The sequence below is a fragment of the Mobula birostris genome, chromosome 23 (genome assembly GCF_030028105.1).
Source record: "Mobula birostris isolate sMobBir1 chromosome 23, sMobBir1.hap1, whole genome shotgun sequence".
Lineage (NCBI taxonomy): Eukaryota > Metazoa > Chordata > Chondrichthyes > Myliobatiformes > Myliobatidae > Mobula > Mobula birostris.
In genome coordinates, this window is record NC_092392.1 from 25,502,639 (window position 1) to 25,524,892 (window position 22,254).

The following is a 22,254-nucleotide window of genomic DNA, read 5'->3' on the forward strand; positions in this document are numbered from 1 at the left end:
AAACGACCTGTGGATATTAAGCTGGTGGATGAAGAGAAGTTATTAAGTCTTTTTACCCTGTATCACCTTACATTTCTCGAGCAAATTTCTATAGATGTACTATGGAGAACATTTTGACTGATTACTTTGCTGCTTGGTATAGAGGCTCCAATATACAGGATCAAAAGAGACTGCAAAGGATTGTAGACACATTCAGCACAGTCTCCCTACCATCGAGAGCATTCTTCAAAAGGCGGTGCATTAAGGTGGCCTCCATCATAAAGGACGCTTATTATCCAGGACATGCCCCCTTCTTATTACTAGGGAGGTGGCATCAGGGAGGTGGGTACAGGAGCCTGAGGATGCACACTCAACATTAGAAAAAAACAGCTTCTTAACTTCTGCCATCAGATTTCTGAATGGTCCATTAATGCTATGTATTTTGCTTTTCTGCACTATTTATTTAGCCTTTTATATATTTCTTATTGTAACTTGAGTAATTCTTTTAATGTATTGAACTATACTGCTGCCATGAAACAAGAAATTTCACAACACATGTCAGTAATAATAAACCTGATCATTGAAATCTATTTGCTAGTTTTCACCTCTCAGCTGGAAGACTTCCATGTCATTTGCAACCTTGCTGAAAGCCATTCAGCTTGGCCTGTTAAACTTTTTCTAGTATTTTGTTTTATTTTAGATTTCCAGCATCAGCTGTTTTGTTTCTATTTTCACCCTTTTCATCCCCTTACATTTATGAATCAACTCACTATTAAAAGCAAGGACTGCGCCCCATGGGAACCTCCTATGCACACCTTCCTGACTTGGAAGTGGATGAGCATCCCTTCATCATCACTGGTTTAAGTCCCTATCTAGCAGTACTGTGACAGTACCTGCACCAGGAGGTCCAAAGTAGATTGAGATGTCTCACATCACCTACTCTGAGACAGATGAGTGTGCCTCAATGGTGATGCCCTTACCATAAAAAATAAATAATAAAAATTCCATTGTTCTACCTCAATGCACTGTGTAATGACTTGATCTATAGAAACAGTATGCAAGACAAGGTTTTCAATGTATCTTGGTACATGTAACAATAATAAACCAGTATCAATACATAGAGCATTAAAGAGATGAGAGATACAGAGATTAGCTTTATTTGTCACATGTACATCAAAACATCCAGTGAAATGCGTCATTTGTGTCAAATCAAACCAGCAAGGATTTTGCTGGGGGCAGCCTGCAAGTGACACCACAACTTACCAACCTCAGCCTAACGTACATCTTTGGAATGTGGGAGAAAACCGGAGCACCTGGAAAAAAAACCTATGCAGTCATGGGGAGAACGTTTTACAGACAGCAGCGGAAATCAAACACTGATTGGTGGTTGTGAATATGTTAAATATTACACTACCATGCTGCCCGTACCATTATTCTTAATCAATTTTGTACCTGTGCTGTAGCTTCCACTGAATGGTACATTTGGACTTCCTTTGCTCCTCATCACAAATTTAATGAAGATTGTTTTCCTCACTTAAATGAATAGACTCATACTTGTACTCAGCCTCTGTAATTTTGTCCACTCATTCCAAGTAAGAAATTGTCTAACTTTTCATGCATAGCCTCCTCCAGATTGATCAGCCCTCTGCATGCCTTCACCAGCATATGTTTGCCAGGAGCAGTGTCAGCAGCAATGTTGGCAGCCAGAAGTAGCCCGAATAGCTGGAGATACCGTTGATGTATCCAGTGTTCAGGCATCATGGCGCCACATGCTGTGGGATCTAAAAGAGGAAAGAGGTGCTGTCAATGGGAACAGGGCTGGTAGCCCTGGGCAAACTTAGTGCTCTTTATTGAGTTGGCTAGCCGTCAAAAGGAATAGGTATTACAGAAAGAATAGTAAAACACAGGAAAGTATACATGATCAAATCATTTTTTGTACATTAAAAAAGTACAGTTGCATCAAAATAGAATACAGCTATAAAACTGATGTAGATGACTTAAGAAAATAGTGTAAATATATAAATTCTACTGTATTTACCATTGTTGATGCATATATTTCAGCTAGCAGGTTCCCTATCATTTATACAATACAGCGAGTGTCCATATTAAAGACTCAGAATTAAGACTTTAAGAATTATGGTAAATAATTACATATCTAAACAATATTATTTTTTCTGCAATTCCTTCAAGCAAAGAGTTAGAAATTAACTTGCAATTTATTCAAGTCAGAATGTATCTAATATATTGATAATTTAGTCTGCACATTTGAAGTATATATATATATATATATAAAAAATATATTACACACATATACAGACAATAGTGTTGTTCCACTTACATGTAATCAATGCCAGTTGTAATATGTTTGAATCAGTGTTTTAAGTTATTTTAAATGTTTTCGCCAGTGTTTTCTACTCTGCTGACATGTTTTAAAATCTAAATGACTCCAGCTACAATCAGAAGTGTACACTGAAGCATTTGTTCCTGTTCATTTCTATCTGAAACCATGAAAAAGTCAAAATAGCATTTTCATTTTGGGATATATTAGCTACTTAGCCATGCCATTAAAACAAAGGCCAAAATCTCATGACAAAACCACAAAGCAAACTGGTCCAACACCCACCTTATCCCAGCTCAAACACCAAGACTTGTAACCAACATAACGTGTTACTCATAATCAAGGAGTTTGCAATTCCAGCACTGTTTCTACTATTTAATCTGTTGAAAAAACTGAAGGATCAATAATTCCTATGAATATATTCAGCTGCAAACTGGTGTAATTGACAGAGTAAAAGGTAAAAGATTAATCTATTTTTTCTGCAAATTATCTACCATGATTCACCTTGGTATTGTTAAATATGAAGGAAAAACAAATCTGTACTACTATTAAACAATATTCACTTTTGTTGTACTTCAATAACCTCATTTTAGTATTTTATTCCTATTAATGTAACACAAGTGTGATAGCACTGATCTATCTGCCTTCTTCAATTTACATGTGTAAGTCTAGGAAGAAAGCATGCAGTTAGGTTTGACGCTAGTATTCTATAAGCCTGGCCAATTTTGTTTCAAGGGAAATACAGCCCAATTATCTCTTTTTTTTTTAAAGTTACTGAGTAAGATATCAGAATAGTGACCTGGGAAAGATTATAATACTCTGAGATTTTAGTCCAGAATCTGCCAAAGATATTATAAAATTAACCTTTAAAATTGTCACATCATGGCTACACAGCAACAACCAGAATCAACCTACATAATGAGAGAAGGCAGAATATCGACCGACTGTTCAAAAAAATTTTCAAGAAATTTGTGGTAAATTACTGAGGCGTTTGGTTCAATTTGGTATAGGACTGTGTTCAAATCTCATTGCTCCCAATACTAAAATATAAACACAAACACAACAACTCTAAAAATTGGGCTGGTTTTCAATTTCAAGTGGTTTCCTGATCTTGTAAGTTTCAGTAACAAAATACCATGTGTATATTTTTAGGATCTTTTCCCAAATGCTTCAGACAAAATTATAAGCGACCTTTTTATAATACAGTGGTCATTTTAAAAGTTTGTTTTTAATACAGTGGACATTTTAAAATTTCACGAATGTTCTTCACATCATTTTTTAAAAGAAGGCATACATCTTAAAGCAATACTGATTCTGGGATGGTTCTTCTATCAGTCTGAGGATTTCCATAATGCTGGGGGCCATACGGACTTGAATGCGGATATTGTGTTTGTGCATATGCATCAGAATATGGCGATGTAGTTTTATAGATATTGCTGCCATTTACAGGAACACCTGGGTAGCTAAATTCAGGGATGGGAGTCTGTTCTGCATTACGGAAACTTGGTGATCTCTGCATATTTCCTCTGGACCTTATATCAGTTTCCTGGCTCCACTGCCATTCATATTGCTCTTGCCGTTTTTTGTAATTGTGTTGATATTCCGGTGAACGCTGCTGTGCACCTTCATATGGAACAGGATGCCTTATGTAATTCTTGTTTATTAAATCATATTGTCCACTGCGATCTAAAGTGTGTATTGTAGTTCTGAAAGGCTGTGAAGCGTTAGAAAACTGACGACCAATGGTGCGGGAGTTCATACTGGCCTCTTCATAGTTTGGCATATGTGCTACCTTTGTAACATATGGCCGATTGTCATGACTAGGCCGGCCTCCAGACATATTGTAACTGTACTGTGACAATGCAGGCATGTCTTTAGGTCTGGTTGGTGAGTACTGAGGGAGGTTACCATGATACTCAGGAGGACTACTGTAGGAAGGTGGAGAAGAGGGCTGTCGCTTTACTGTAGACCTTTGGTTAGAACTTACTGATGCAGAATGAGTCCGTGCAGGTCGTGCTTGGGAACCTGCACTGGCACTGATTGCCTTGTGTGGAAACGGTGCAGACGACATCTTTGAGGGACTTGCATTTTTCAATGTAGCTGCTTTAGAGAATGTATTATTTTGTGCGATATTCAATTCCCTATTTTCTATCATTTCCTCAGCACATATCTCATATTCATGATTAACTCCAGGAACATTGTCATATTCCGAAGCATTTGAGTCTCTCTTTGTCTCATCAACTTCAATAATCAGTCCCTTTGTCCTGCCTAAAAACACGTCCATCTCCTCTGGACTGGAATGGGAACTTGGTGCATTGTAGCTTCCAGTTCTGCCCCTGCTGCCATCGGCAGAATGTTTGGAAATTGCTTCTGAGATTTTCTGACCTGAAGGTTTGTTCCACTTTGGTGCAAACTCCTTTCTGCCACTTGGATTTGCGTTTGAGTTCTGGTTGGCTGTGGCATTGTTAAGCTGTTTGGGATTGCCATGTGTCAGTACACGCTGTGATGGCAGCCCATGCTGCTTTCGCACATCAAGGTCTGGCAAGACTTTCACCTTGCCTCCTTGGTTTTCCACAAACCCTATCTTTTGGGATTTCACAGTTGGCTTTTCCAAAGAGCTTTTCTTGGGCCTGATATCAGGCTGTTTCTCCTGGTGTTTCTCTGGTGACACCTTTTTATCTTTTCTCCTTGAAGCTGTTGGTCCTCCTTTAATTACATTATTCTGGCCATTGGTCATATGATTGAGAACCGGTGGCTCATGGCACTCAACAGGTAGTTGGCCAAGTGATTTTTGTGGAAATTCTTCAGGTTTACCTGAAAATGAATTGGTATAGAAAAATATTGTTACATTGACTCATCCATTTCATACAGATGAATATTATTTCTTTACAAGCAGGCAATCCAGATAAGAAATATATAAAACTGATAACAAAAAGCAGATACAACAGTAAATATTTTCCAATTCTTTGTGACTTTCTCAATAATGAACCTCCAAAGTTGTTCCTGAGAGAGTGGTCTGTGACAGGTCGAGAAAGTAGAATGATACCTTAAGTAGTTACTTCAATGTTTCCAACATGTTTGGTAACACCTCAATGTCAACTATTTTATACAGTGTTTCAATCATTAATTTGTCATAAATTACAAGGTTGCACACTTTAAAATATGAACATGAGAGGTCATAGCTTGGGACAACTATTTCAGGTGCAGAATCATCTCGATATAGATCAGAAACTAACCTTCAAAATACTCTCATCAAGTTTACAGGGCAGCTTACTTCAGCTTTAAGGCATTGTCTTGGCAACAAGAATAATATGTTGCCCTTTGACAACAAAAGCACATTATGCACAAATGATGCTGTAAGTTCACCAGATTCCTTAGTGAATAACATTACATTGCTATTATATTGAGTATTAAAAGCCCAGAAGTTTTCGTTATTTGCTGTGTTGGTTTAGTCACAGTTAACAGGTGCTTTAAATGAAATCCATGTCTTGGAATAGCAATCAACAAAAATAAATTAACACAAACGAAGATCCTATCCCTGTTCCAATATTCCAAAGACCAGGTGTGCAAGTCAAGAGTAAAATAAATTGTATATTGGTAACCTTTATTTTAAAGCATTGATTAATTAAAACACAGGACAAAAATCAGTTAAAATGTGTCTCCAGTAAATAAAGCAATAAAGGCCAAGTTAGCATGAAGTTAAGGTGACTGGTTTGGTCACTGGCTGCTCGACCATGGTTTTTGGTCGGGCGCCCGACGCTCGGAAAGATTTGGCAGGGGGCGGGCGCTCGGCGCTTGGCTGGGGACTGTGGTCGAGTGGTCGGCGACTTGGGCCGGCTCCCCCACCGGACTTAGTCTGGTGAGGAGGGTGTGAGGACACCCAGCAGGACTAAAAAAACAAGACCTGACAAAGGGCAGATGAGCTTCTTGTGAGCCAACGGCCATCTTCCGTGGAAGGGATTAAAGCCTCACCACGTATCTACGAATCGTATGCTATGCACTCAGTTAGAAGAGACATGATGAACTTGGGCGCTGCACCGTGTGCCCGGACCTGCCCAAGGAAGGGCTGAGCTCGAAGAAGCGGCCGCCGCTGGAGGCCGACACGGCCTCGGGCTCAAGTTCGGCGGGGCGGCGGTGGGTGGTGCCAAGGCGGCCAGCGATAACAAACTGGAGGAGAGGCTGTACTCAGTGCTGTCGCAAGAAGATGAAGGTGCATAGCCGCCAACCCCGGATTCGGGATGGCCCCCACTGACTGACTGACTGACTAAGGTGACCACATACAAGGGTGGCGGGGGTTGGATTCTCAGAAAACAGCCCATATCGCAATCTGTACATGATTTTAAAAAATGCAAGTTAAAACAATTAATGTTGTCCATCTTTCTTTATATTTTTCCACATAAATTCTAAGAGTGAATTTTATTTTGCATCTCAAATTTTTGGGTAGTGATTTGAGAATTCCATAAGGACAAATTTTCCACCACCCAATCAGCTGCAACACAAGAGGTAATTTGTATAGATGTACCAGTTTTAGCGCATTCACTTCAGTACAAGGGCATCTGGTTAAGACTCTATCGAGATTGGCACCTAATCAAGAATGATGCTATCAAAGGTGCAGGATGAAACTGGCTCTGGGAAATTCGGGTTGGAGGACTGAAATTCTCCAGCATCTCAGATGACAATCATCAATTATTATAGCACTGGATAAATTAAATAAAAACAGAAAAAAGATGGGGTTTGGGGAAAGACAAGCTGATCCAACATCACAGTTGGAAACTGATCAAATAGATTAGTAATCCATCTGTGATACTAACTCAGTTTTTTTCTCTCTCTCTCTGGGACTTAAAATCCTGCCCACTCTGAACTGCTGGCCATGTCTACATGGTCAGTATTCTGCACCTCCCATATTTATTTTTGTCTCTGTCACTCTGTAAACATGCCCAATCACTCATTGATCAGATTAGCTTGTTTATAGTTCATCCCACCATGATCATCTGGTTTTACCCTATTTGTTATATCGTCCTCTACCTAACTTCATTGCAGCTTAAAAAAATGCCTCTGTTCTCTCCTTCCCAGTTCTGACAAAGGGTCTTTAATCTGAAACATTAATTGTTTCTCTTCCCTCAGATGCAGACTGATCTGCTGAGCACTTATGGCATCTCCCATATTGGTTTTAGATTTGCAGCTTCGACGGTTTTTATTTTTTTTAACTGCTCACCTATCTCAGTGTCAATACATGGAATATGCTGGTGTAGGACTGGTGTAGGGCATGGCTAATAATCAGCCACTGTTCCAAGTAATCCATTTTATGAAAAGCTATCCCAGACAATTTATTTTGTATTTGTAAAAATTTCAAAGCAAAACTTATATTTATTGCTACAGACCTTAAGACCATTTCCATAGTAGCGTTTCATGAGATTTTTGTTTCCCAATATGACATCTTTTTACCACGAAAATATCAGAACAAACAAAAACTTTATTAATGAACGTATAACCACACCTAATGCAAAATTATCACAAGGTAATATAAAATTAGAAAATCTGGACATGCAACATCAAGATGTAAAAATTAATTAGGATGCTTGACTAATGGGCTGCTGAGAAGTGAAGTGAATCAACACAGTGCATTAGTGCTCTTGTTTAAACCAGAATATTAACTTTTCCCGACACAGCAAGATCCTCATTTCAGTCTGACTACCAAGGTAGACAGCAGTTGGAAACCAGAAAAATAAACGAGAACTGAATACAACAGTGTTGCACTTAAAAACACTTCTTGTATAGACTGACTCAGAGTGATGATACCACAAGAGCTCCAAAGCCTCACTTCAAAGTTTGTTACAGTGATCATTGATGCACTAGATACTGCCTTACTCTAAACAGTAGAAGGTTAAAATATCTTATGCGTGACTTCCCTGCAAAAACCCTTAAAGCATTTTCCAATTCAACAACAATGATTCCTGTCTACTTCTCCCATTATATTAGGATCTGTTTTTTTTAAAATCATAAAACTACCTGAAACGTTTAAATTGCTATAATTGAGTTATTTTCTAAGAAAACTGGATTAATAACAGGCACGCAAGTTAAATAACTGGCATCACTCTTTGAAGAAGGTTGCGTGAATGATAAGGAAAAATTATTTTGCCTATGATTTACTTAAAGTTGTTTTGATTAAATATGTTTTATTAAAATGGTTACTTAAAAGAGATAACAAAGGTTTCTACCATTCTATGTATTTTACACTTGAAGCCTGTTACAAAATTCAGAACCATGCATCTTCTAATTGATGATGGGCCTTGATACTTACAAAACTCAATGTTAAGAGCCAGATAGCCACAGAAGCCACAAAGCCAAAACTGTCGATCACTACTTGGAATGCTGACATTTCCAATTAAGGGATTGTGTCACACAAATACTTTGCTTTTCTCCTGAGTAATCCATGAAGTTGATGGGGAAACACAAGAAACAGAGTACAAAAAAGCCAGCGACAGAAAGCCAATAATTCTTGAAGCTAGAGAACATTTATATGTTCAATGACAATAAGCAGAAGCACACAGAAGGGAAAAAATCTAGTCTAGCTTCATGTGATCAACATGAGTTTATACATTTTTTCCAACATTAATTAAAATTTTTTTGCTTCAAAACCTACAAATATAAAAACTAATTTGGAACAACAGGAACATCTTAAAACATAGATTCATATCAACTGATAGCTACTCTGAAAATTGTAATTATTAAACTATGTGTGGATTTCAAAACAACATTCATATTCATTTATTATTCAAAATTAATTCTTGCATCTGACTGTAGCAAACAAATGAAACAAAAACTGTTTTGCGACCTTCCCTGCTCAGTTTTTGCTGTTTTCCCTGCTCAGCAGCAATTGGGATTGCCAGAAAGATCAACCCACTCAACAATGCTAATGCAATGTTCAGTAACAACATAGTCCACAGATTTAAAAATGAGTAAGAGAAGAATGCAAAAAAGGTAACAGCAACCCAGAGAGAGCACTCTACTGCTGACGTGTATCATGATTTCAGTGTCTGAAACTCATTATATTTAGAACTGGTTTGAAAAATCGGAATACAGTGGATTCTGGTTAATTGGGACACATCAGGACCAGTACTTTCTGAATCAATTAAGTGGCTGCCCCAATTCGCCAAAGTTTCATGGAAATAGTTTTAAAAAGACAAACTACATTAAACTGAGTAACAAATTATGAATTTAACTGAAATACAGAACAAATTGAACACTAATAATATTACTTAAGTACTATAAAACTGGGTATTAGTTCATGATAGTTACTGATGGAGAATTTCACACAGTGCATGCTGCCATGTTCTTTTGATTGAGTGCAAATTAACAAAATCAATGCAGACACATAGTGCAGATAATGGACTGCCTTTTTTGCCTTCCTGCATGAAGTAGTGTCAAAAATCACTGCTTTTTAATTCAGCATTGGTTGGCCCAAATGAATAGCATAATGCAAGCATACACTGTTGATGCTATTTAAAACTGTTCACTGTGAGTAGTGTAGCGTCTAACGACCACACAAGTGCACAAGTCTGACGCTAATTGGAAACGTTTGGCAAAAGTCTCCTGCTCAATTAAGTGGTATTGTGTCCCAAATAAACAAAGGGAACTCCGGCTATTTTCTTGATTAGTTTTTGTTCTTTAAGAGGTGTCCCAAATAAGTGGCTGGCCCGATTAACCAATGGCCCAATTAAATGGAAGCTCCTGTATTTTCCAATGCTATGCAATAATATTATGCAAAAAGGAGATTGAGACATTACCTTTTCAATTATTACTAACAACTTCTCCTGAAGATAAAACATGTAACTTTTACTTCTCTAGATAACACTGAATCAGTCTTAGGTTCAATTTACTCTCTGCTTCAGGATAATGTCATTTAGAAATAATGAAGAATTCTACAGTTCAATTGGGATACTATGCTGTGGAATTTTTAGTTTTGATTCTAATTATAACAAAACTAAGGTAAATATTATAAGATTTAACTGTATGATATCTCAAAACCTTAGAAAATATACTGGTCTCAGTACTCGAATGATTAAAGCCAGTGATTTAAAAATGGAAGCTAACCCTGTAGATACAAAAATTTAGTGCTTCCTTACCTTGATTTTTCAAGTATAATTTTAAATATCAGAGTTTTTTTTTAATCAATAACCTCTACACAAATGCAAATACTTGTTACCACAGGGTATTCACCTTTTGGATTTCAATAACTACATTTTGATTTTTGATAAATATCTACCAAAACAAATAAATAAATAATAATTCACATAAAAATTGCTGGTGAACGCAGCAGGCCAGGCAGCATCTTTAGGAAGAGGTACAGTCGTTGTTTCGGGCTGAGACCCTTCGTCAGGACTAACTGAAAGAAGAGATAGTAAGAGATTTGAAAGTGGGAGGGGGAGGAGGAGATCCAAAATGATAGAAGAAGACAGGAGGGGGAGGGATGGAGCCAAGAGCTGGAAAGTTGATTGGCAAAAGGGATATGAGCGGGTCATGGGACGGGAGGCCTAGGGAGAAAGAAAGGGGGAGGGGGGAAGTCCACAGGATGGGCAAAGGGAGAGGGGGAAAGAAAAAAAATAACGGATGGGGTACGAAGGGGAGGTGGGGCAGTAATGGAAGCTAGAGAAGTCAATGTTCATGCCATCAGGTTGGAGGCTACCCAGACGGAATATAAGGTGTTGTTCCTCCAACCTGAGTGTGGCTTCATCTTGACAGTAGAGGAGGCCGTGGATAGACATATCAGAATGGGAATGGGACATGGAATTAAAATATGTGGCCACTGGGAGATCCTGCTTTCTCTGGCGGACAGAGCGTAGGTGTTCAGCCTGCGGTGGGTCTTGCCAATACATAGAAGGCCGCATCGGTGGGAAGGGATAGGGGGTACAAACGGACAAGGGAGTTGCGTAGGGAGTGATCCCTGCGGAAAGCGGGGGGAGGGGCGGCAGAGGGAAAGATGTGGTTAGTGGCGGGATCCCGTTGGAGGTAGCGGGAGTTACGGAGAATAATATGTTGGACCCGGAGGCTGATGGGTTGGTAGGTGAGGACAAGGAGAACCCTATTCCTAGTGGGGTGGCGGGAAGATGGGGTGAGAGCAGATGTGCGTGAAATGGGAGAGATGTGTTTGAGAGCAGAGTTAATGGTGGAGGAAGGGAAGCCTCTTTCTTTAAAAAAGGAGAACATCTCCTTCGTCCTGGAATGAAAAGCCTCATCCTGAGAGCAGATGTGGTGGAGGAGGAGGAATTGCGAGAAGGGGATTGCATTTTTGCAAGATACAGGGTGAGAAGAGGAATAGTCCAGGTAGCTGTGAGAGTCCGTAAGCTTATAGTAGACATCAGTAGATAAGCTGTCTCCAGAGATAGAGACAGAAATATCAAGAAAGTGGAGGGAGGTGTCAGAAATGGACAAGGTAAACTTGAGGGCAGGGTGAAAATTGAAGGCAAAGTTAATGAAGTCAACAAGCTCAGCATGCGTGCAGGGAGCAGCGCCACTGCAGTCGTCGATGCAGCAAAGGAAAATTGGGGGACAGATACCAGTATAGGCTTGGAACATGGATTGTTCCACAAAGCCAATAAAAAGGCAGGCATAGTTGGGAGCAATACGGGTGCCCATGGCTACACCTTCAGTTTGGAGGAAGTGGGAGGAGCCAAAGGAGAAATTATTAAGAGTAAGGACTAATTCCGCTAGACGGAGCAGAGTGGTGGTAGAGGGGAACTCGTTAGGTCTGGAATCCAAAAAGAAGTGGAGAGCTTCGAGACCTTCCTGGTGGGGGATAGAAGTATATAGGGACTGGACATCCATGGTGAAAATAAAGCAGTGGAGGCCAGGGAACTTAAAAATCATCGAAAAAATTCAGAGTGTGAGAAGTGTCACGAACATAGGTAGGAAGGGATTGAACAAGGGGGGATAAAACAGTGTTGAGGTATGCAGAAATGAGTTCAGTGGGGCAGAAGCAAGCTGAGACAATGGGTCTACCTGGACATGCAGGTTTGTGGATCTTGGGTAGGAGGTAAAAATGGGAAGTGCGGGGTGTGGGAACTATAAGGTTGGTAGCAGTGGATGGAAGATCCCCTGAGCTGATAAAGTTGGTGATGGTGTGGGAGTCAATGGCTCCTTAGTGGGGTCATGATCGAGGGGTAAATAAGAGGAGGTATCCGCAAGTTGTCGCTGTGCCTCAGCAAGGTAGAAGTCAGTACGCCAGACTACAACAGCACTCCCCTTATCGGCAGGTTTTAAAAGGTTAGGATTAGTGCGGAGAGAGTGGAGAGCAGAGCGTTCGGAAGGAGTGAAGTTGGAATGGGAACAAGGTGCGGTGAAGCCGAGACAGTTGATATCCCGTTGGCAGTTAGCAATAAAGAGATCCAGAGCAGGCAGAAGACCAGAGTGGGGTGTCCGTGAAGAGGAGGAGGGATGAAGACAGGAGAAGGGGTCCATCGGTGGGGGTGGGAGAGTCCTTGCTGAAGAAGTAGGCTCGAAGACGGAGCCGGCGGAAGAAGAGTTCAGTATTATGGCGACCTCGGAACTTGCTGAGGTGTGGGCGAAGGGGGGACAAAGGTGAGGCCCTTACTGAGGACACAGCGCTCTGCCTCAGACAGTTGAAGGTTGGAGGGGATGATAAAGACCTGGCACGGATGAGGTGGGATCGGGGGGGGGGGGGGGGGGGACGGAGGCTGGTGGTGTCGGTGGAGAGGGGAGGGTTGGGGTGAGAGGAAGATGGAGCCTCTGAGGACCCAGGAGCTGACCGTGGGATCTGAGAAAGACAGGGTTGCAGAGTGGTGGTGGGGGAAGGGGAGACGGGAGTCACAATAGCAGCACATGAGGACCTGGTCTGAAGTTCAAGGCTGGAATCTTGGGAGCTGGGATCAGAGGGGGTAGGGGGATGCTGGGGTGTCAGTGGAGAGGGGAGGGTTGGGGTGAGAGGAAGATGGGGTTGCAGAGTGGTGGTGGGGTAAGGGGAGACGGGAGTCACAATAGCAGCACATAAAGATCCAGCCTGGAGTTGCAGTTAGTGGTTGCGCAATCGCTTTGAAAGTGTCCATGGTCATTGCTGGAGTCCGGCTGTACGTTTTCTTATAGATGCTGCCTGGCCTGCTGCGTTCACCAGCAATTTTCAATATGTGTTGCTTGAAATTCCAGCATCTGCAGATTTCCTCATGTTTGCGTTTTTACACGAATAATAATTGTTGCTGTAGAAATTAAAGGGATCCAACAGGCAAACAGCTTGCTGCACTCCCCTCCAAAACATCAGGGCTCCAGTTCCTGAGTTTCCTTTAAGATTAGCTGGTTCACTTGAAAATTTATTATAATATGATTTAACATCTAATATAACTGAATTAGAAGTGCGTTTGGATTTCAATAGGAACAATATACAGTAGACCAAAAAATCTGATAGTTTGGAATCATCAATTCCCAACAATTGGAGTTTTAAGGTACTGTGCTGCTTGCTTTAGGAACATTCTTGCGGGAAGGAAATCTGCACTTCTTGTTGTCCTGGAGTACATACTGGAGTGATGCTATAGTGAATCATTCTGACAGCGCAAAAAACCTACTCAACAAACCAGTTCAATAAACTAGTTCTAATGGTTCAGGAGGAACACAAGACAAACATCTCACTCACTTTTTCACTGCCATCTACTGGAAAAGCACTTAACTGCTTGTGATACATTTATATTCAAAGATTTCTCTGTGCGTGAACAAATTACTTTTGGAACAAATAAATAACTACAAAACTCGTATGTTTTGTAAGATATTTTCTAAATATTAAAAAAAGCATATGATTAAAATCTAATAGTTTCAAAGTGGGTCTGATGCTTGTACAGTCAAAATGACTAATTAGAATTCCAAATAAAATTCAAATTGTTAAGGTATAAAGATAGGCGCTTCACTTTCATTACTTTTTAAGATATTGGAAAATTGAATTGCATCCCAAACTGGAATCAACAAGCAGGTACAACACTTACTTTTTTCTTTAACTTTGTCAAACAAAATCCCTATATTACAACCAATACATCTGAAGGCAATATAATTTTTAAACATCTTGTGTGCCATTTCTTATAGCAGCATGTTTTATTCCACATTTGGAACATTTATTGCTAATTATTGGCCTGTTACATTGGATGAACAGACTTAGATTCATAGCTTCTCAAAGTGTTAACCTTTTCTTCATCTCACTGGAGGAACACTGTCAACTTTGTTTGACTGTCACTGTCCTCACGTTATAATCTTTTGCCAACTGTCATATAAAACCAAGCTCAGCCAATTAGTTTAATGGATTAAAAATTAGATTAAATTAAAACAAAGCCAATTTAGAGTGTCAGGTTCATTGAAGTTGAAACATTCATACATTATTAAAGTGCCTCAGCACAAATGGAGGAAAAAATCTGAATGCCATTTGAGATTTGCATTCATTGATAACATTGGTCTGCATGATACTATAATATCACCAGACCAAAGATAAATCAGTTGTTTCAAGACAAACAGGAGTAACAGCACATAATATACCTATAAATGGTTATTTTTGAAATCATTAAGGGTTGAAGGATATGACCACACGGGAATCTTTATTTTGATCACCTGGATGATACTCTCAAGATCAGGATTTAATGCCACACCTCCAATCTCCCTTGTTGCAAACTTTTGAATGGCTGCAGTCCTCATGGCAAAGCAGAGATCAGGCAGAGATTCCAAGGTTTTAACTGAATACATCCAAGAGCTGGCAATATACAAACGTTTGTACTTTGAAGCAACTGAGGGTAGAGTTGTAGGAAAGATTTTAAAGCTAAAGATGAACTTTATTTGTCATTTGTACATCAAATCAGAAAGTTTAGGTTGGGCAGCTCACAAGTATCGCCACGCTTCTGGTGGCAACATAACATACCCGTGACTCACTGATCTTAACCGTATGTCTTTGGAATGTGGGAGGAAACTGGAGCAAGTGGAGGAAGCCCACACGGTCACAGGGAGAAAACCCAAGTTCTCACAAACAGTGCCAGGAATCAAACCTCAATCTTACAGCTGGCACTGTAAAGCATTGCACTAATTGCACTAACCACTATGCTACTATGTCAAAGGCTGTAAAAAAAAAGTGTGTCCAATTACGAATTTTCTCTATTTCTGCATAAATATGACTTAAAATGTGATCAGAATCTTCACACGTCCTAAAACTATATAAAGAGAACGAAATTAAACAAATAACACAAAAAACATCACACTTTTGTGTTTATTTATTGAGAAAAACGACCTAATATTACATGTACTTGTTGAAAAAAGTATGTGAACCTTCACTTTCCGTAAGTGTTGTGACCCCACTCCTTGTACAGCAATAACTTCAACCAAGCATTTCTGGTAACTGTTGATCAGTCCTGCACATTGGCTTGGAGGAATTTTAGGCCATTCCTCCTTACAGAACTGATTAAATTCTGGGATTTTGGTGGGCTTCCTTGCATGAACTGCCTGCTTCCGGTCTTTCTACAACACTTCTATAGGATTAAGGTCAGGACTTTGACTCGGCCATTCCAAAATGTGAAATTTCTTCTGCTTTAACCATTCTTTGGTAGACTGATTTGTATGTTTAGATGTTGTTGTCCTAACCCTTTCTCTTGAGCTTCAGTTCACAGATGGATACCCTGACATTTTCCTATAGAATTTTCTGCTACAATTCTGAATTCAAAGTTTCCTCAATGATGGCAAGACGTCCTGGTCCCAAGGCAGCAAAGCAGGCCCAAACCACGACAGTACCACCACCATGTTTCACAGATGGAATGAGGTTCTTATACTGGAACGCAGTGTTTGCTTTTCACCAAACATAATGCTTCTCATTTAAGACAAAAAATTCTATTTTGTACTTACCTGTCCACAGCACATTCTTCCAATAGCTTTCTGGCTTATCCACATGGTCTTTGTCGTGCAATCCTATCATGCACACCTTTGTTCTTCAGCGTTTGTCTGATGGTAAACTCACGAACCACTGACAATAGCCAATATAAGAGAGGCCTGTAGCTCCTTAGATACTACCCTGGGGTTCTTTATGACCTTCTGGAATATTACCGCCTTGCTCTTGGAGTGATTTTTGTTGGTCATCCATTCTTGGGGAGAGTAACAACGGTGTTGTATTTCCTCCATTTGTACACCATTTGTGGAGCCCAAACTCTTTAGAAAAGGATTTGTATCCTTTTCCAGCCTGGTCAGCATCAATAACTTTTTTTCTGAGGTTCTCAGAAATCTCCTTCGATTGAGGCATGACACACTTCCAAAAATCCATGTGGTGAAGATCAGACTTTGATAGTGAAGACCCAGGTTTATGTTCTTTAAATAGGGCAAGGCCTCCCACACTCACACCTGATTGTCATCCCATTGATTGAAACACCTGACTCTAATTTCTTGTTTAAATGAACTGATAATCCTAGCGGTTCACATACTTTTTCCAACAAATACATGTAATATTGAATCATTTTTCTCAATAAATAAATGAACAAGTATAATCTTGTTTTTTTTATTTAATAGAGATCACTTTATCTAGTTTTAGGACTTAAGTGAAGATCTGATCAGATTTTAGGTCATATGTATGCAGAAATGGAGAAAATTCTAAAGGGTTCATAAACTTCTACCACCACTGTAGCTACTGAGTCCTGTTTTCAATAATTTATTAGAGTAAATTAACTTTGGACGAAATATTGTAGTAATGAAACACTGACTGCCTATTGGAAACTACAAAGAATTGGCGATTTCACTTCTTATAATTTATGTTTTTGATGGTATTATACAGAGCTCACACAGCTAGATTCTATGTACTCCATTTAGTTCTAGTTACAAAACACTAGAGATGCATGTGACTTTCCAGTAGTGAGGCTCCAAGTGAGTTCTGCAAGAGGAACTGTAGGGAGGTGTCCATTATGGCATCCTGCATGTTGAACAGTTTACTGGTCTTGAAAGAAACACCCAGCATAAACAGGGAATGGCCACAAAATCGATTCCTTGTGTCAGAGAGGACAGTTATCGAGACAAACAAGAACATCTCAGACTTCCAGCTTAAATGATAAACAGAAAGAGATCTCAATGGTTTCAGTAAAGCTTTGTCAAAGAAATTTTAACTACATACTAGAACAGTGGTCCCTAACCACTGGGCTGCGAGGAAACTATATGATTTGACGATTATCAAACGATACGAGTCAGCTGCACCTTTCCTCATTCCCCGTCACGCCCACTGCTGAACTTGAACGCACGTGAGGTCATTACACATCACTCCTCGATGGGACCGTCTTGTTGCAGGGAAACAAGCCCAGGGCTCCCATTGATTCAGCGATATTGGTGTGTTGCAATGATTTTATATGTTCATACGGGGAAAATATGTGCTGTGTGTTTAATATCCAAACATTACTTAAAATGTTATGATGCTATTGACTTATAAGTGAGTTATGATTGATTTATCACTATATTCATGCGAGGAAACTATGTGCTATGTGTTTAATATTAAATTCGTTAGCCAAACCCTTTTAGAAACAAAACTCAGTATATTAGCCACTTATAGTTGACTTATCACCTATATTCCGGTTGTGATTAACACCCCCCCTCCCCCCCGTGGGCCGGTCTACAAGAATACTGTCAATATTAAACCGGTCCGCAATGCAAATAAGGTTGGGGTCCCCTGCACTAGGGGATATCATCATCATTGTATGCTGTGTCATATGCAGACATCCCACCCTGCAAAAACTCATTTCAGCGAGGTAGCACCATCAATTTGCGGGAGACTCCCGGAACTTCCGGGAGAGGTGGGATGTCTTGCTTTCTCTCACTCGCTCTCAAAAAAATTGATTTCTGTGATATTGTATATAATTTGCAGGCATCAGGAAGCCACTATTAATATGTGGGAGACTCCCAGAACTTCCGGGAGAGGTGGGAATGTCTGCATATGATTGTTCTTGGCAAATTTTTCTACAGAAGTGGGTTGCAATTAAATTCTTCTGGGCAGTTTCTTTACAAGATGGTGACATCAGCCATTATCAATACTCTTCAGAGATTGTCTGTCTGGCATCAGTGGTCACATAACCAGGACTTGTAAAATGCACCAGCTGCTGATCTGACCATTCACCATCTGCTCCCATGGCTTCATGTGACCCTGATCGGGGGGCGAAGCAGGTGCTACACCTTGCCCAAGGGTGACCTGCAGGCTAGTGGAGGGAAGGAGCGCGTCTGACACCTTGTTTGGATTCTCCACATTTATATTCTCTAGACGAAATAGAGAAGCAAAAACCAAGCAACCAAAGGATGACAACAAAGCATATGGCCATACAACGATTAAGCTGGGCAGTAGTCCATCAAATGGAATGCAGAGGTAGAAATTCCAGAAACATTCAAGAAACAGTTGGATGTTCTGAGATAAGATTCTTGTGGGTGGTTCAGCTGGTTGGCATAGAATAGCATCCCTTACCTTGATAACTATTTCTAAATATTTGCATCTTAACTCTAAATTTCTGAATTTATTTGCATTAACCTGGCTTGCTGTAGAACTGTGAAGCCCTCATCGCCATGGAAAACATCAAGTCCAGTGAATTCCCAGGAACCGTACAACATCAAATAAGGCAAACTGTCATACCAGCAATGAAGTGAAATCAGCAAGTCAACAGACTCTCAAAATCATTTCACTACTGGAAACCCAAACTTACAAACTAGCAGAAGAACTATGAATACGACTGAAACATCTTGTCGCTCGTTCAGTCTATTCAATAAACAAAACATGACAGTTTCTACAGAAGCTGCAGAACATCCAGCTGGACAATGATGAAATAATGGTCTTGTTCAACATCATCTTGACCACAATTGGTGAAAGAGACGATACACGATCTATTTAAAATCTGACAACAAACGACCCAGTCGATGAGACCCCAAAGTATACGCAAACTTCTGAACTTTTGCTTAACAACATACTTCCAACTTAATTGACAATTCTATGAACAGCTGAAAGAAACAGCAATGGGATCTCCGATATCTGAGCTCATCAAGGAAGGTGTCCTGCAAAAACTGGAGAGTATTACAAATTATCACACCAAAACTAAGGGGGCGCTATGTCAACAACAACTTTGTCATACTCAACCGAAATAAGAGGTGCAAAATTCATCTGAGAAACTACAAAAATCCTGGCAGAAGCATGAAACAAGAAATAAAGAGAATTCTTAGACGTTTGGTTCTTAACGGAAGACTCTATTAACAAGCATATTGAACTAGATGCAATTTATGAACCTATGCATCTGCAGGATCAAGCCCGAAGGGCGAACCATGGACACCAAGAGGAATCAATGCTCACAACGATGGATACAAGCCAGTGGAGATCACTCAGCTATCCAGATGGCAGGGACCCAGCGGAGACCAGCAGCCAGTGCAACAGCTAACCTATCAGAACAAGTTGGACCAATATAAATGAGGGCACTCAGCAGAAACAATATTCAATTGTGGACTGATGATGTCACCTCAACCGGTGACGGAATGTCTGCAACCTAATCTCCAGACTTTACAACTCCTCCCTTAGAGTGTCAGACACCCTGAGCCAATAGGCTGGTCCTGGACTTATTTCCTGGCATAATTTACATATTACTATTTAATTATTTATGGTTTTATATTGCTATATTTATACTCTATTCTTGGTTGGGGCAACCGTAATGAAAATCAATTTCCCTCAGGATCAATAAAGTATGACTATGACTACTAGACTTGGTGAACGACTCTACAAACAAGCAGCTAACCTCTGCACGAAGATGGGTCTCGGCCCGAAACACTGACTATATTCTTTTCTACAGATGTTGCCTGGCCTGCTGAGTTCCTCTAGCATTTTGTGTGTGTTGCTTGGATTTCCAGCATCTGCAGACTTTGACTTCTTTGTGATTGGACCACTTTATCAAACACCTTTTTAAAATCAATATAGCCATGAACTGCATTTCCTTATTATCCTCTCTGATAGGTTATCACCCTAACTACTAAAATGTCGCCCCATCATAATGTTAAAGTCTCCTTCACTATTTCATCAATTTGAATTTCAAAGGCATGCACTTGAATGCAGGGCAGGCATACAAACCAAAAACTAGACTTTTTCCAATTTCAATTGGTGTTAATTAAATTCACATTAAATGAAGCAACACACACAAAAAATGCTGGTGGAACGCAGCAGGCCAGGCAGCATCTATAGGATTCCGGGCCAGGACCCTTCGTCAGGACTAACTGAAAGAAGAGATAGTAAGAGATTTGAAAGTAAGAGGGGGAGGGGGAGATCCGAAATGATAAGAGAAGACAGGAGGGGAGGGGTGGATCTAAAAGCTGGAAAGTTGATTGACGAAAGGGATACCAGACTGAAGAAGGGAGTGGATCATGGGACGGGAAGCCTGGGGAGACAGAGAAGGGGAGAGAGGAGCCTGGAGGGTGGACAGCAGACGAGTATAGTGAGAAGGACAGAGGGAGAAAAAAGAGAAAGGAAAAAGGGGGGGGGGAATATATTAAATAAATAAGGGATGGGGTCTGAACAACACTTTATATTCTGTCTGGGTAGCCTCCAATCTGATGGCATGAATATTAACTTCTCTAACTTCCGTTACTGCCCCTCCTCCCCTTCACACCCCATCCCTTATTTATTTAATATATATTTTTTTTATTCCCCCCTCTTTTTTTTCTCTCTCTTTTTTCTCCCTCTGTTCTTCTCACTATACTCTTTGCCTGCTCTCCACCCTCCAGGCTCCCCTCCCCCTTTCTCTCTCTCCCCAGGCTTCCGTCCCATGATCCTCTCCCTTTTCCAGCCTGGTATCCCTTTTGCCAATCAACTTTCCAGCTCTTAGATCCATCCCTCCCCTCCCGTCTTCTCCTATCATTTCGGATCTCCCCCCTCCCTCCTACTTTCAAATCTCTATCTCTTCTTTCAGTTAGTCCTGATGAAGGGTCCCAGCCCGAAACATCCACTGTACCTCTTCCTATAGATGCTGCCTGGCCTGCTGCGTTCACCAGCATTTTTTGTGTGTGTTGCTTGAATTTCCAGCATCCGCAGATTTCCTCGTGTCACATTAAATGAAGACTGATTTTGAACCTGGGTCTCACAGCTAGGGTTAATATTCTCGAGTTCTCCAAACGAAAAGACTATTGTCTTTGTAGGCAGAAGAAGAAAGTGGGAACTTAGCTGCTGTGAAAAGGCGCACTCCTTATTTACCCAAATAGAAATTCAGACTCATCACTGTGTTACGAGTTAAAATTATGTCAGGAACCTGGCTTCTACATGCATTGAGACTACCAAATTCATACAAGTTCTCCAAACTGCCATTAGCCCTTGTATGTATTGAACAACCAATTAAGGGTATAATTCCCAGAGTCAGTTTAGGTTGGACTTAAAATCAATAACTGCTTAGTGCTTAATTATTACCACATCTTGATAATTATTGCATTTACAGAAAAGATATAAAATAATTTAAACATATTCACAAAAAAAATGAGTGCCAATAAAAAGTTACTTGCAAAGCTCTACCATTATTAAAGTTCTTTTGGCTGCTGTGCCAGTTCATTAAATGAAGACCATGGGAAAAAGGGAGGCAGAGGGTCACCAGACAGAGGTGATAGACAGGTGAGAAGAAAAGTAGTTAGAGGGAATCCACTGTGGGGAATGAAAGAAGGGAGGGCAAGGGGGGAAGTGAGGGCAAGGGGTGGCAGGGGCGTGGAATGGGGGAAAGGACGGGGGGGAAGAGCGGGAAGGAGGCATCCCAGATGGAATACAAGGTTTGGTTCCTCCAACCCAAGTGCCCTCATTGTGGCAGTGAAGGAAGCCATGAATTGACACAAAGGAATGGGAGTGGAGATTGGAATTAAAAAGCTTGTTGCAAAATTTCCTGGTGGCCAACCATTTCAATTCGAATCCCCACTCCTATTCCAATATGTTGGTTCATGGTGTC

At 40.4% G+C, this 22,254-nt stretch overlaps 1 protein-coding gene across 8 annotated transcripts in view; it reads right to left on the minus strand.

The window, feature by feature from the left end:
• Nucleotides 1-1,115: 1,115 nt before the first annotated feature.
• Nucleotides 1,116-22,254, minus strand: part of usp6nl (USP6 N-terminal like) — a 223,595-nt gene continuing 202,456 nt past the window's right edge. For all 8 annotated transcript variants that reach the window (XM_072241354.1, XM_072241351.1, XM_072241349.1 and 5 more), the window contains one exon: nt 1,116-5,131. In XM_072241354.1, coding sequence (XP_072097455.1) covers nt 3,615-5,131 — 1,517 coding nt within the window. In that variant the 3' untranslated portion in view covers nt 1,116-3,614. The remainder of the gene's footprint in view (nt 5,132-22,254) is intronic.